General features: G+C 38.7%; 2 protein-coding genes across 3 annotated transcripts; both read right to left on the minus strand.

Moving 5' to 3' along the window:
• Window positions 1–976: 976 nt before the first annotated feature.
• Window positions 977–8,020, minus strand: irf4a (interferon regulatory factor 4a). 2 transcript variants are annotated; one of them, XM_085139252.1, is made up of 9 exons: window positions 7,365–8,020; window positions 6,487–6,693; window positions 6,098–6,284; window positions 5,230–5,315; window positions 4,960–5,131; window positions 4,372–4,452; window positions 3,638–4,030; window positions 2,127–2,239; window positions 977–1,197 (listed from the first exon to the last, which is right to left on the minus strand). In XM_085139252.1, exons 2-9 carry the CDS (start codon window positions 6,682–6,684, stop codon window positions 1,045–1,047), a joined length of 1,383 nt encoding a protein of 460 aa, XP_084995378.1. In that variant the 5' UTR covers window positions 6,685–6,693; window positions 7,365–8,020; the 3' UTR covers window positions 977–1,044. The 2 variants fall into 2 exon arrangements, with proteins under 2 accessions (XP_084995378.1, XP_084995379.1); XM_085139253.1 differs by lacking the exon at window positions 7,365–8,020 and having other exon boundaries at window positions 6,487–7,357.
• Window positions 8,021–8,142: 122 nt separating this feature from the next.
• Window positions 8,143–13,144, minus strand: dusp22b (dual specificity phosphatase 22b). The gene is made up of 7 exons (XM_085139258.1): window positions 12,905–13,144; window positions 12,445–12,478; window positions 12,260–12,342; window positions 11,313–11,362; window positions 9,780–9,854; window positions 8,698–8,869; window positions 8,143–8,549 (listed from the first exon to the last, which is right to left on the minus strand). The coding sequence occupies exons 1-7, from the start codon at window positions 12,923–12,925 to the stop codon at window positions 8,409–8,411; spliced, it is 576 nt and encodes a 191-aa protein (XP_084995384.1). The 5' UTR covers window positions 12,926–13,144; the 3' UTR covers window positions 8,143–8,408.
• Between the last annotated feature and the right edge of the window lie 888 nt (window positions 13,145–14,032).

The following is a 14,032-nucleotide window of genomic DNA, read 5'->3' on the forward strand; positions in this document are numbered from 1 at the left end:
TCCCTACAACTTACGGGATGAGTGTGATTTTCCAGTCAGCTTCCGTCAGTTCACTTAGTTCAGTGCTAATCATGACCAGCAGTAGTACAGCTCATGGACAACAGCATGGTTTGTAAGCCCTGTAATGCAGAATGCTGTATCTCTCTACGTTTCAATAGGGGAAATAGGTTAAAATGATGTTTTGAATGCTTGACAAAGAAGATAGCGTCCATGGTTACAAAAAGGCTGTTTTGAAACTTTTTTTAAAAATTTCTGTAGAAACTCAAATATCAGAGCTTTTGACCCCTTAGATTATCTTGCAACATCTTGCAAGAGGGGTGCGTGAGAACCAGATTGAGATTGAGAACCAGTGTTCAAGGCTTTTTGTGCATCTGTATTATAATTTTCTCTCACTTTCTTCCAGCTCTATCAATAAAACTAAGAATTTGGGAAATACATTGGACTACACTATCTTATGATTCACTTCCCTATCTAGCAACTGTTATTTACCATATCAAGTACTGTAGTCGAGTGTAGAAATACATTGTGCTAAGAAGTAGAGTTGGCCATTGTCTTCAGTGCCACTTAACTGCATAAGACCAAGAATTCCATTTTCAGCTGTTACCTGTAAATAACTAACTAAATAACTATTCATTCATGTTGTTTTATCGCTTTAACATATCAGTGTTTGTCTTAGGGGCCATTCTTCCTGTGCACCTGTGCTAGTACTTCCTGTCTCAGTTGCCCTCCGCTCTCCTCATCCCCCCACCCACAAACCGCATCCTTCACACTGTCACAATAATATTTGTTGAAAAAAAAATTTTACTCCACAGTCACAGACACAAAGACTACGATGCATAGGTGTGCAAGTGAAAACAGGGTCTTCCCCATCTCTACCCCTAGCTAACGTGACAGTTTCTACCGCTTACTGTACACAGGACTGCAGTCACAAGCGATGATAAAAAGTTGAAGCATTACATTCACAGTCCTGTACATTTGTGTGCATGTGTATGTATGTATGTATGTGTGTGTGTGTGTGCGTGTGTGTGTGTGTTTGTATGCATGTCACTCCTGAATATGCTGCAGAGGTCTCTGGGAAGAGGGATAGTCAATTGTAGGAGAGGTGTTTTGTTCCTGGATGTGTTCATAGCTCCGTAGGTAGTGACCATTGTTCTGCTGGTAATAGTACACGAGTTTCCTGGCAAACAAAGGCTCCACCTAAAAGGAGAACATGATGATGTATGAAACATGTATGTCAACGTACAAGCAAAGACCATTGCTAAAACAACCAGTGGGAAAAGGAGACTTTATGGCTTTTATTTCTGAATTTTCCCTCCCAAAAATCATGACTATAAACCCTAATTAATATCAAAAATGGCAAAATAATATATCAGTCTGGTTAGCTAACTAGTTAGCTAGCTTGAAAGAAAATTACATTTTTTCTTTCTTTTTTTTAAACAAATAATGGGAAATTAGGCCCATTTGTTGTAAAACAAAATTAATGACTTAGGAAATTGTTAATTATTTTTTTGATTATTAATTTTTAAATAGAATATCGCCTTTTCAGCCACCATCCATCCCTCTCTCCAGTGGCCGTTATGAATGTACATCTCTCACATAAAAACATGCTAATCAATCACCAGTAAAATCCATTTTCTGTTATTTTACGAATGATGAATGAAAGCTGCTGACCTTAGTTATACATCTAGTGGTATAACTAACATGCAACTTCCAAGAAACAAACCATTTTCAGTTACAAATAAAATCTAAGAAAGCAAGTGAACTATAGCTTTAAGTTTAGCTCCAGTATCATAAACAGCAGAGGCTCTTGTGTAACTACACTGATTCCAATGAAATGATTTTTATGCGTTCATTTTAAAAGCTGTTTGCACATTTCTGTGGAATAAAAAAGATTTGAGGAAGTCAGACGTGTAATGTCAGTACGCTTTTGACCAAATATGTAGAGATACTGCTAGGATGGTATTCAGATCTCTTGTTTTCTGAAAATATGCATTTTCTAATATTAATACAGACTACTTTGATTGATAATTTAAAATCTGTTTTCATCACCTACAGTTATTGTTCTTTTTGCTTTATTTTTTGTTTTATTGGGTAAAGTTTTAAAGTTTTAAGCAAGTTTTATGTACCTGTGCTGTGATCATCTTCCTAGGGCGTTGTGGGTCAGGATATTCGTCTCCAAAACATAGCACCACCTGGTGTCTTGGTACATGACGACCATTATGGGCAAAATCTTGAAGTTCTGTTAGAAAAAAGAACAAGGTAAGAAAGTATAACAAAAAAAATGAGGTGTAATAAACACAAAACCCAATATGTACTCAGCTATGTCATGTTTAAATTTCAGGTTACTAAAAAAGACATTAAAATCCCCTTTTTGCTAACGTGACATTTTCCTTAATCATGATGACTTTTCTGGAAACTACTGATGAGAATGACGCAAAATTTAACGTAAAATTGCACACCAAGCATTATCTTGCAGTGTGGTGGACCACAGGAGGTGGGTGGGGACTCCACATACTTCGGCCCCCTGCTGAGAATGTGACTGGCTTCTTAATGCTACCTCAAGACTTAAGAGGGACTTACCCAGACACACCACCTGCAGCTATCTCCACCTTCTTCATTGTCATCTCCATTATCAAAACCACTATCAATATGATCAAAAGCCATCGACATGCTTTAAGTAACTGAAGCTGTTTACCATTACAATGTTAATTATTCAAACCTGTCAAGGAATTTAATGACCGATTGTTTTTTTCCATACAAGTATCCTCTACGCTAGGACAAAAGAAAAGATGGAGCAGAAGATATAATGGCTTAAATAGACACAAATGTCTATTGAAAACAAGTGTGTGTGTAATCTGTATGATCTGAATAGCAAATTGAATGGAAACTCATGAAATCATTTTGTCCTGTAAGAAATATTGTAAGAGCTTGCAATACAATTCAGCATAATGGAATAAAAACACCTCAAATTATGAGTTTTAAATAAGAAAAAGAACTAGTTCGCAAAAATAACACATTTTACTAATATACTTCGGTATATATTTATAGCTCTTATATTTTAAAGGCAGTCAGTGTGTGCTATATGTTACGTCTAAATTGCCAACAGTTATGGGGAAATTCTACAGTATAAGGCAGGTTTAGTTACTTATTTCTTTGACGATTCAGATTTTGGATCCGTAATATTGCTTCATTATAGATCAAACTACTAAACTATGGAGAAAGCCAGGATTTTACATGGTAACACTTTTACTTTAACCTTACCTATTTGGCATTTAAAAGCAGCTGTACAGTCCAGATCTGGGCATATGTTTGTTAAATGGATTTATCAGTGGACAACCAGTGTATAAGTATAGAAAATGTTTTTTCATCATGAAACTCAAGGTTAACATATTCTGTGCAAATTCTAAAGACTTTTTTCCTATTTAAAAAAAAGACATTAATCAGTGAAAAGATTTTCTGACCTAACTTAAATAAAAGCCCTGAAGAGCACTTTCACCATTGTGGTCCACAAACAGAACAGAAAGTTAACATTTACAGTTTCACTAAAGCAGAAATATTGCATTGGACTGCATCACTTTTCGTGGGCGTTTTTGTGTGCTTTAGGTGGAAACACTGTAGCACAGCAGATATCACTTACCAATAAGGAATTGATGGGTGTCAAACAATTTGCATGACTGCTCCTTCTCCAACTTGTTGGGTTTATCCATATATGGAGCCAGAGGTCCTTCCCAATATACTCTGCCTTGGCACAGGCGCTTAGCATACAGCCCATCGGCTGCCATCCACAGAAGCACTCCCTTGTCTAGTATGTTAGGAAGCATCTCAGCACCCTGTCTCTGAGATTCAGGGTATGGGAATGGGAAAAGAATGACTTCTGCCCCACTGTGAAACTTGTCCTCTGGGCATGGAGAAGAAGGAGAGGAAGAGGAGGGAGAGGAGGAAGAAGTGATCCGGCATCCTTGCTGGCTGGTGGTGGTAACTTCCTTTACCAAAGTCTCTCTGTAGAATAGGGACACATGCAGGCTAAAATCTGAAGGAAAGAGAAAAGCATACATCAGGAACATAAAAATTTGAGCCTTATTGTTTGATAAAATGTAGGCCTTGAAAATTGCTAAGCTTGAATAAAACTTTTATTTTCGTAGTCTTTGCATATAGAGTATTGCTTATTTCCTTCTAACCTTTCCCCAAATATTCTCAACCCTGAGTGTTTGTCTATTTTAAATAGACATGTGGAAATACTAAATGCGTAATGTGTTTGTAGTTTCTTACCTAGCCACACAAATAGATGTAGTGTATATTAGTGAATATTTAGACACAAGCATAGGAGTTAGTAAGAGTATCTGTTTAAATGGACCTGGCACAGTTCTTTACCTGTTATGGCATTGTTATGGTCCACTGCATACATGGGAGGTTGAGACTCTGAAAAGTAGGTGTGGAAGGAGAGCTGAATACCTGCATGAAATTAATGAAATAAAATAAATGTGTGCAATGATTAGAAGGGGAGCATGCAAAAATTTAAAAGGGCAGGAAGAATAATTTTGAACTCTTATTTGTAACAAAGGAAGTATGAAGAATGTATCTCATCTAGCGCATGAGTGTGGAACTGTGGATAATCACTCTTAAAGCCAGGTTTGCCTACAGTTGGTAACATCAAATATATATCATCATTTGTAAGGAAGATACTGCAGCTAAATAGTTGTTTACATGTTATTTAAGATTTGCTTTTGATTAATGGTATATTGATACGCTTAAAATATAACGTTCTGACTGAAAGTAATTAAACTACTACAACTACGACTGGATAAAAGCATTACATTACAAAATAAAAAGACATGATTGGAAGTTCCCTTTATACTTAATCTTTTACATCATTCAGTCTGGAACAGAAATCACTGAAACTTTTGAAAAATGCTAGCCCATTCTGAATGTCATATCTGTATGTATAGGTGAATATTGTACCGTTTTCTGAGTGTGACCCTGGCCAGGCCCGACTGATTGATGATGGATAGTGGCACTGACTATACTGCAGCTCTGGAAGCGGCCCGTGGTGATGTGGAAGAGGCTGTTGTTCTGGAGGTGCATGGTAATCTCTCCAGTCCCTTCTCTCCTGAGAAACCATAAAACCAGGTACCTGAAAGATCAAACGAGTGGTCACTCAGAAAGTATGTCATTAAACCGAAACATTTCGTTCCCGTGTATGTGCTAGGCTCAGCCACAAAATCTGCTGACCTGATTGTGCAGGGATGTATATGGAGGAATATAGCTAAGGGTATTTGCATGTGGTGAGGTCTCCTCCACACTGGTCATCTTCATTCCTGTAAAAGAAAAACCAACCCAAAAATGATTTCCCAAATAATCAATTGAAAAATAAAGGAGAAATAATGTTAAAAGAAAGATTCAGAACAACAATGCTTTATTGCACAGAGTTGTAAAAATGTGTGAGGTGCAATATGTCACAAACCACACTAATCAAATTTATTTTGGCAGGGCTGAACTGTGAATACGTTTTGCACACTTGTGAAGCTGTGCTATTTTAATTTGAGTGACAGGGTTATTTTCAAAGCTAGTGCAACAGATGATTGAGTTCATCTGAATCTTGTTTATTTGGAGAATAAAGTGTTAGCACAGATAGCAAGAATTGCTCTGGTGTGACAAAAAGCGTTGTATGATGGCAGAGACTTAGTTATGCAAGGCTGGAGGTCGTCTGGTTGTGTTATGTGCACCCTGCACTGAGTAACCGAAGCCCTCTAAAAAAAGCACTACGGCCTTTTTGGTACATGCTTTGGCTTCCTTTGTGCTTCCTGCCTCATCACAACTGCAGTGGTGCATATGTATGTAAAAAAAAATGCCATAGACTATAAACAATATAAGTTGCTGTGTGAAATGCGGCAGTATTCTGTATGTGCAGGTGAATCAATGGTATGGCTATGGCAGGCTTGTAGCCTGTACTACTTGCACAGGAATCCAAATACAACCATTTTACTCCAAGCTACATGTGATATGTCCTACACTGGTAACTAAAAGTGGTGCTTCATGTAATTCTACACAGCTTTAGCGTATTTTGCATGAACAATATCTAACTATATGTAATACTTACCTTTTTTGGCTCCCTCTGGAATGATTCTGTACACTTTGTACGGCTCAGAGATGTCCAGTTGGCTTCTTTCAACTATTTCATCAAAGTCATTGCTTTTATTAAGGGCACAGCGTAGTCTGGTTTTCCATGTAGGGGGATCTGGTTTATCTACACCTTCCTTATATTTTCCCTTGAACATCGCCCATGCCTGCATTAATCAGTGAAGAGATTTTTCTTTAAACTTCCTCTTTAGTCATGGCAAAGCAAGTCAGGAGTTTGGAATGAAATAGCACATGTTTAGTAGCTTACATTTTTCATACTTTTTGTTGCAATAATTTATGCAAAGCGTTCAAAATGCAATTGTGAGATGTTTTAGGTGCACTGTGAGGAGAGAGATGGGATGGTCTGACCTTAAAGAGTGCAGCATCCTCGTCTCTGTTATAGTCTTGTTTTCCTGCATGCTTCCACGGAATCCTAAAGATGCTTTTTTCATCGTTCTCCCAAACCAGGCCAGGATATCTCCCGCTGTCAATCTGATCGATGAGCCACTGTCTCAGTTTGCCATTGCCGCAACTGACTGACACGCAACTGTCTTCATCCAGGTTCATCTGTGCAAACTGAGATAAAATGAGATCAAACTCGACACATATAAGACCTGTGGGCGCAGTAAATGTTCTAGCTTATTTATTATTTTTGATTCTAAGTTTTAGTCCTCGCCCCAAATCTGATATTATTAATTTGCCGATTCGACCACTTACAACATGTTTTGTTGCAATTTTAAACCGAAAAGTCATCCTTTTTTTAATTAATGAAAGATTTGCCCTGTTAGTGAGCTCAAGCTCGCAGAGAATTTCCTCATGCAGTCACGCCGTAAGTAAAGGACGTGATCTGGCTCAAGTGAGTAAATATAACAATCACGTTTGGCACAATTTCCTTTTTCTGTCAGAGAAGTGTGACTTATATGAGACGCGTGCATAAATTAAAAAGAAAGTGTTATGATTCATCCGCAAGAGTTTAATCCCAGGTTTACAGAGGTGTGTAGCGGGGTTTTTTTTAAATGCTGTATTGTTTAGGAGCTATAACTCTAATTTAATGCCAAAATTACACAAACGAGTTTATGTTTTTGCCCATGTAGTTAAATGCTGACATTTTCACCTGACTGAAACTTGTGGGGTCTCATAAGAATATTAAATATTTACATGTATATTTATGATGAAAAAATATATAGAAAGAGCGAGACAGAGAGGTTGTGTGAATTTTCTTTATAAAATGCGCTGATCTGGCTTACCTTTGAATATGTCAGGTCCACCGTTGAAATCTGTTTTGAAGCTTTCGGGTTCCAATTCTTCAACGTTATCACGTCTTAATTTGTTAAAGGGAGGAGCCTATCGGGCTCTGAGAAGTTCAAGAGGAGATGTTAAGCGCTCGGGCGCTCATTTCTGTGAAACTCTGCGCCCACACAGCGCTGCGGTGGGGAATCCCTTTAGAGACACCCTGAGCAGACACCGGGACGGAATGGAACAATTACCTGTAAGCTACGCTCACAAAAATATTTCCCCACCAATTTATTCTTGCAAAAGTCCGCACGTCCAACCTATTTTCCACAAATAAAACTGCTGATGGAAACGCCTTTAAAGTCTTTCATGTGCTATTTGTTAGCAGAGGTAGATGATGACAGGGTTTAATTAATTATCGTCAAAAGAAAAGCCATGGTTGAATTCAAAATGCTTCTCATTATAGGAGGACTTTGTTAATAATACCGCCATCAAGTGGCTGCCCATGCTCCTCCCCAGCTATCTGAAGTGTGTAGGAGACTGCTGCATATAAAATCTCATAATGGTAAAACAAAAGTGATGTATTTTAGTTTCTTTTAGTCTCTGCAACACCTGCAAAAAAGACAGATTAAAAGAACTCTATCTTGGTGTTTTTGATGCCACCATGCATGACCTCCCCCCGAACACAGACAAACAGGAAGACAACCAGGAAACAGAGCTGTAAACTGAGCACAGAGTGTGTCTTATCACCTTCAGCATGACAGCCCACTGACCAGAAACCTCACAAAACACTTGAATTCATTACTTTTATTGGACAATATGAAATCATAACAGCACACAGTTCAGAACATTTATAAGTTAAGAAAACAGTACCAGAACATCAAGTAATCAACACTAAAAATGACTGTGGACTGTACACAATAATGAATAGTCTTTTGCAGTATTTTCTGTCCATGATATTTAAAGAATCCTTCCATTTGCGATACAAACACAGACTTCCAGATGGGTCTGTAACTTGTCTTTCCATAATCCTCCAAAGACCTCATCAAAACAGCTCATCAGATACCTCCAGGTGGGGTGTTTGCAAGTTCTTCTATTGCTTCAGCCTTGACTTTAGATGCCTGATCAAGCAAGTCACGTATATCAGCTTCATCATTAAAAGGATTCTCCTTGTATTCCGTCCGTAGCCACTCTCTGAACTATAGGAAGAAAAGGTTAAGTCTGTTAAAAGCAACGTAGGCAATTTTACTACATATAAAACAACAATGATATCAGTTTGAATTGCAAGGGTATACTTCCTGTCTTTTCATGCTTCATTTTCAATATGCTGGCTTTGTTACCACCAACCTGTTCAGCTTGAGTTTTTTCAAATTCCTGGAGCTGCCGCTGGAAACCCAGGTTTGGGCCAGCGCACGGCCGGACCACCTTCACCGCAGCCAGGGCTTCCTGCCAGCCCAATCCTGTCACCGTCATTATGTAAGCTACAACCAGCGTGACACTACGGGACACACCAGCCAAACTGTATGAAGAGCAATAAATCATTGTCAGTATTCACCCATGACACATTTACTGTAGATAGCAAATGACTTTCTGTCTAAACTGGCTCGTGTTACATTTGTACAAGCAAGCGCAATGTCCTGGTTTGAGCAATTTGTCCTCATTTAGAAAAATGTAGATGAATATTCAGAGTGTGCAGTTGTTTATTAATAACACAAGCAAATAAAACTATCGTGCAAAGAAGTAGTGGTGGTAATAAGGTGGAATGAAAGTCCAATTCTGACAGTAATCACTGCATTTAACACGGCACATCTTGTTTAAAAAGGAAGATAAGTTCAGGAAGTCCAGTCCAGCAACTGGAAAAAAAGATTTGTTACCAGGAATATTTATAATTGTGTATTCTGTGTACACAATTTATTGCACAATTATACTGCAAGCAAAGGTAAAGGTGAGATACATAAAATAAATGAATAAGTTTTGGCCTTTGCAATGAACAAGGGACTAAGCATTCATAATTAGAGAAGGCATTGTAAAAGCAGCTCTTAAAAATAGCCACTTGTATTTCTGAGAAGACCCTCTGTCTAGCCAAATATAACTTTACCCTGTGAACACTTGGTCAGCTACCCTAGTACACAAACACAATGCAGTCAGACTTGTTACTGTACTCTGTTTTAGGAAGTTCAAGAATAGGTTTTTATCACTTAATCTCTTCTGCAAAGCAGTCACACATGAGTTCATTTGTGCACTTGTTTGCTGTGATCTGGGTTTTTTTTTTCCAGCTTTAAATTAACTACATTTAAACTTGTAGTCTGCAACTGTTTGAGACAGACAGAGTGAATCTATGTAGGTCCGTTATTCAAATTTCACCTCTCAAGCTTGAGTGAACCTAAATTCTAGCTTGCAGGTAAAGATACAAGTAATGTAGGTCTCACCAGTGAACTAGGCAGCCTTCTCCTTTTAGGCGGGACTCGTGCATGAAAACAATACTTTGTTTGAAGTACTGAGATCTGTGGGGTACAAAAAAAGGAATGTAAAAATGGCTCCTGACTACCTAAAAACTGCTATGCTAACACAAAATCGCAGACTATATGCTGTTATTTTATCTTTGCCATGTTTTTGTGCAAGGCAAAGGAATGTTTTTGTAACTGGCATGTGAAACTATTGCTCATCCTCTCCCCATGAGGATCAGGGTGTGTTCATCTCAAGTAGCTGGTGTCATATTTCATGCAACAGGTCTCGAACAGCAAATGTCATGTTCTCAAAACCTTAGAGGTATGAGACATATGGGGGTGGTAAAGATGGCAGGTGCACATGTGTGCATATTTGTAGCATATCACATGTACAGCTCTGTGAAAAGATTTCCTCCCTTCCTGAGTTCTTTTGTGTGTTTTTGTCATACTTATGTGTTTCAGATTTTTTGAATTTCACTCCACATCCAGCCTGGATTACTGCCAGACGTGTTAAATTTGTTACATCTGGTGTAAAACTAACAAAAGCATCTCATAAAAAGAATATCATAGCAACTGTCAAACATGGTGGTGGTAGTGTGATGGTCTGGGGCTGCTTTGCTGCTTCAAGACCTGAACAACTAGTCATAATTGACAGAAACATGAATTCTGCTCTCCACCAAAAAGTCATGAAGGAGAATCTCTGGCTGTCAGTTCTTGAAGTTTAAGCACGTTTGGGTTATGCACACACCAGCAAGTCCACCACTGAAGGGGTCAAAATGAAGGGTTTGGAGTGGCCTAGTCAAATCAGACTGAGATGCTTTGGTATGACCTTAAACAGGCCTTTCATGCTGGAAAACCCGCCAATGTGGCTGAATTAAAATAATTCTGCAAAGATGAGTGGGCCAACATTTCTCCACAGTGATGCTAAAGGGTGGCAACACCAGTGATTAGTTTTAGGGGCAGTTATTTTTTCAATAGGGCAAGGTGGGTTTGGATAACTTTTTCCCTTAATAAATAAAACTATCATTTATAAAAATAAGAAATCAGGAAGAGGGAAAACACTTTTTCACAGCACTGAACATGTTTAGGTGTGTTTGTGTATACCTATGCTAGCTAGCCAGCATACCACTTGCCAACAATCGTGCTATAATTCAAGGACTTAGCTGCAAGACATTGGTCATTGCTTTTAGTGTGAATATAATTAAAGACTATTGTCACACAAGCACCACCCTTGGCCATCTTCTCTAGTTTCACATAAAAATAACTGCGTGTATTTGAACGTCACACATACCTACCAAAATAAGAGCCAAGAGCTCAGTCCATTTGTGTTACTGTGCTCTTGTCAGAAAATAAATGTTTAGCTTGGGAAAGCATATCATTTACACTTTATCTAGGAGAAAATGAACCTCAGACGCCCACACAAAGAAGCCTCAAATGGATGTAGTACTCTCTCACTCTGCCTCAGCTTTTCATTGTTCTGTGCCGCGCTGCTGTGCTGCACAATTTGGTACTTACAGGTTTTGTGTGGGAAGGTCAGCTGCTGAAATGCAGAGATAGGTCATCTCCTGGTGGACAGAGTATACTAGTCAAATGTCACGTTCTCCTAAATATTTAACACAGATCAGCTAACGGAATGAAGAATATAATAAATGTCACCAACACAATCAGTGATTCACGATGTGTGTTGCTTATGGTGAGGGCAGGCTGTGTAACTAAAGCTGATTAGCCACTATACTAAAAACGCCAGCCTAATTGTTCTGTTGTCCCATTAAATTAGCTCTGAGCTGTCGGGTCATGGACCTGGGAACTCTTTGGTGTCCTGCGGCAACCTCAGCCGATCAGGTTTTTTCCAACTTATCCCGCTGATGCTTGATGGGATCTTGGAAGTTTAGAAACCATGACAAGACCAACCTCGGGCTTTCTGTTGCATTTCTCTCTTAAATGTAAATAGTTTGTGCTCTCTATCCCTGCTGTTCAGGAGGTACCATTGGCAGGGTGGGGGGTGTCTCTACATGTTAAAGCGTCAAAATCAATAATCCAGAAAAAAAAGAATAACGAAAAGAGACCGCATAGTCCGAGCTGGTTGAGACAAGAACAACCGCCTACTCTGAAACCCACGCAGGCACACAACTCAGCACACTGACAAACCAACTGCTGTTGACTGGCATTTTACATGATATTCTAAAGAATCACTTGAGTAAAAGAAAGTCCCCTGTGTATGTTTTACTCGCACGGAAATGAGAGCTGTTTGCTCAAGGAAAAGAGCTACTGATACACAGTGGTTCCTGAACAACCTGACAGACCGGGTCAACTCTGGAGGGTGTCTGACTGCTCTCAGCCAATCAATCTGCTCAGCTTGTTTGCTTGATGACTCTATTTAAAAATTTATTAGAAATTCAATATGTGTACCTCTATGATACACCTGGGTGCTAAAACATTATAAGGCAAAGAGAGCTTCTCACCTGGAGGATAGGAGCTGCACTATCATGAATCGACAGGATGTGTGTAATGTTGTTTCTGGCTAAGTGTTCTCTGTCCCTTGCATCTGACAGAAACGCATAACAGCACAATCGAACAGCGTTATTATATCTGCACACATATAAGAAGTCAATAAAAAAAATAATAATAAAGAGAAAATGAGACACACCTTTGAAATTTCCCAGGTATAAATCAGGAAGGACCTATAAGGAAAAAGAATACCGATTGCTATATCAAAACCAATGATTGATACTGAGGTGGTGCAAACTGATTAAAGACCAGTCAGCTACAAAGATAAATGAAACCCTAAAAATATGACGTTATAATTACAAATTGTGTCATTTGATGATCTGAATAGATAAATATTCAGGAACTAAATAATAATAACTAAAACAACAACAACAACAACAAAAAAACAATAACTATGCCAAAATAATTCTAGTTTGATCACTGAACTGGGCTGTGATTAAGTATTCTAACAGCGATGCTACATTTTCTAATATTGCAAAGTTAACGAGGAACCAAACTTACGAAACATCCAAAAATGACCAGCACCTATCTTTAAAACACTGAGCACCGCTCACACAATAACTCCAACCTGAGGAGCACGGAAGAGAGGAAAATCGTACCTTGTTGATGCCATTACCCATGCTGAAAGACCCGCCTCACAGGAGAAGAGTTGGAAGAAATGTCACACGCTGCAGCCTCGGCGCTGGAAAACGCGTATCCGGCGTCTCGATGCCTTCCCAAACCCGCTGAAGGGGAGCAAACGCAGTAGGTCTGCGTCCGAGCGAGCCGAGCACTGCTGCCCGAGGTTCCCGAGGTGGATGCTGGGAGCTGTAGTTTCTTAACGCAAAGGGCGTTGCAGACCTGTAGTAGATGTGTGTGGAGGAGTTAAACAGCCCCACATAAAAATATAATTAAAGAAATCAACAAAACGCTCAGTAATTTAATCAATATTGATAATTTTGCATGTAAAAATAAATAGATAGATAGATAGATAGATAGATAGATAGATAGATAGATAGATAGATAGATAGATAGATAGATAGATAGATAGATAGATAGATAGATAGATAGATAGATACAGGAAAGGATCTTCTCACCTTCAACCAAAACCTCACAAAATACTTGTCTTTATTTCCTTTGATGTCATTATAATAACACAGTGCAATAACACTGAAGATCGCTGTTTCTAACAAAGCAAAACACAAAGTATCCACAGGTTGTTTGTTCTGTTCCATGCAGACGACCCAGTCTGGATGCCATCACCACCACCAGCAGAATGATGGCACCTGTGGAAAGGCTTTTTAAGCAGGACAAACAGGAAACAGAATCTGCAAGCTGAGTACAGAATGTGACTTATCACCCTCAACCAAGAGAACCTTGACTTTATTCCTTTTATCTAACAGGTTGAAATAACTAAAATAGATTGAAAACACAGCAAAAACCACTGTTTGCAACAAAGTGAATTATAAAATATTTACTGATTTATTTATTAAAAAATCAGTAAATATTACTGATTTCCCCTACAGACCAGCCAGTGTGGATGCCCTCTCCACCAACAAGACGACTTTTATTGTGACACCTTTGAAAAGGCTCTTCCAGAAATCGCGCTTATCCAAATGATTTTTCAAACAACATATGAAGGCACGTTTTGTTAGAAAAAAAAACTTTAATCTATGCTGCAGACATAATCAACTAGATGCATTATGGCAGTTAACCAGTCTGAACAGAAATAGAGTGTGACTGCTGAA

Source organism: Neolamprologus multifasciatus, chromosome 18 (genome assembly GCF_963576455.1).
Source record: "Neolamprologus multifasciatus chromosome 18, fNeoMul1.2, whole genome shotgun sequence".
In the NCBI taxonomy this organism is placed as follows: Eukaryota; Metazoa; Chordata; class Actinopteri; order Cichliformes; family Cichlidae; genus Neolamprologus; species Neolamprologus multifasciatus.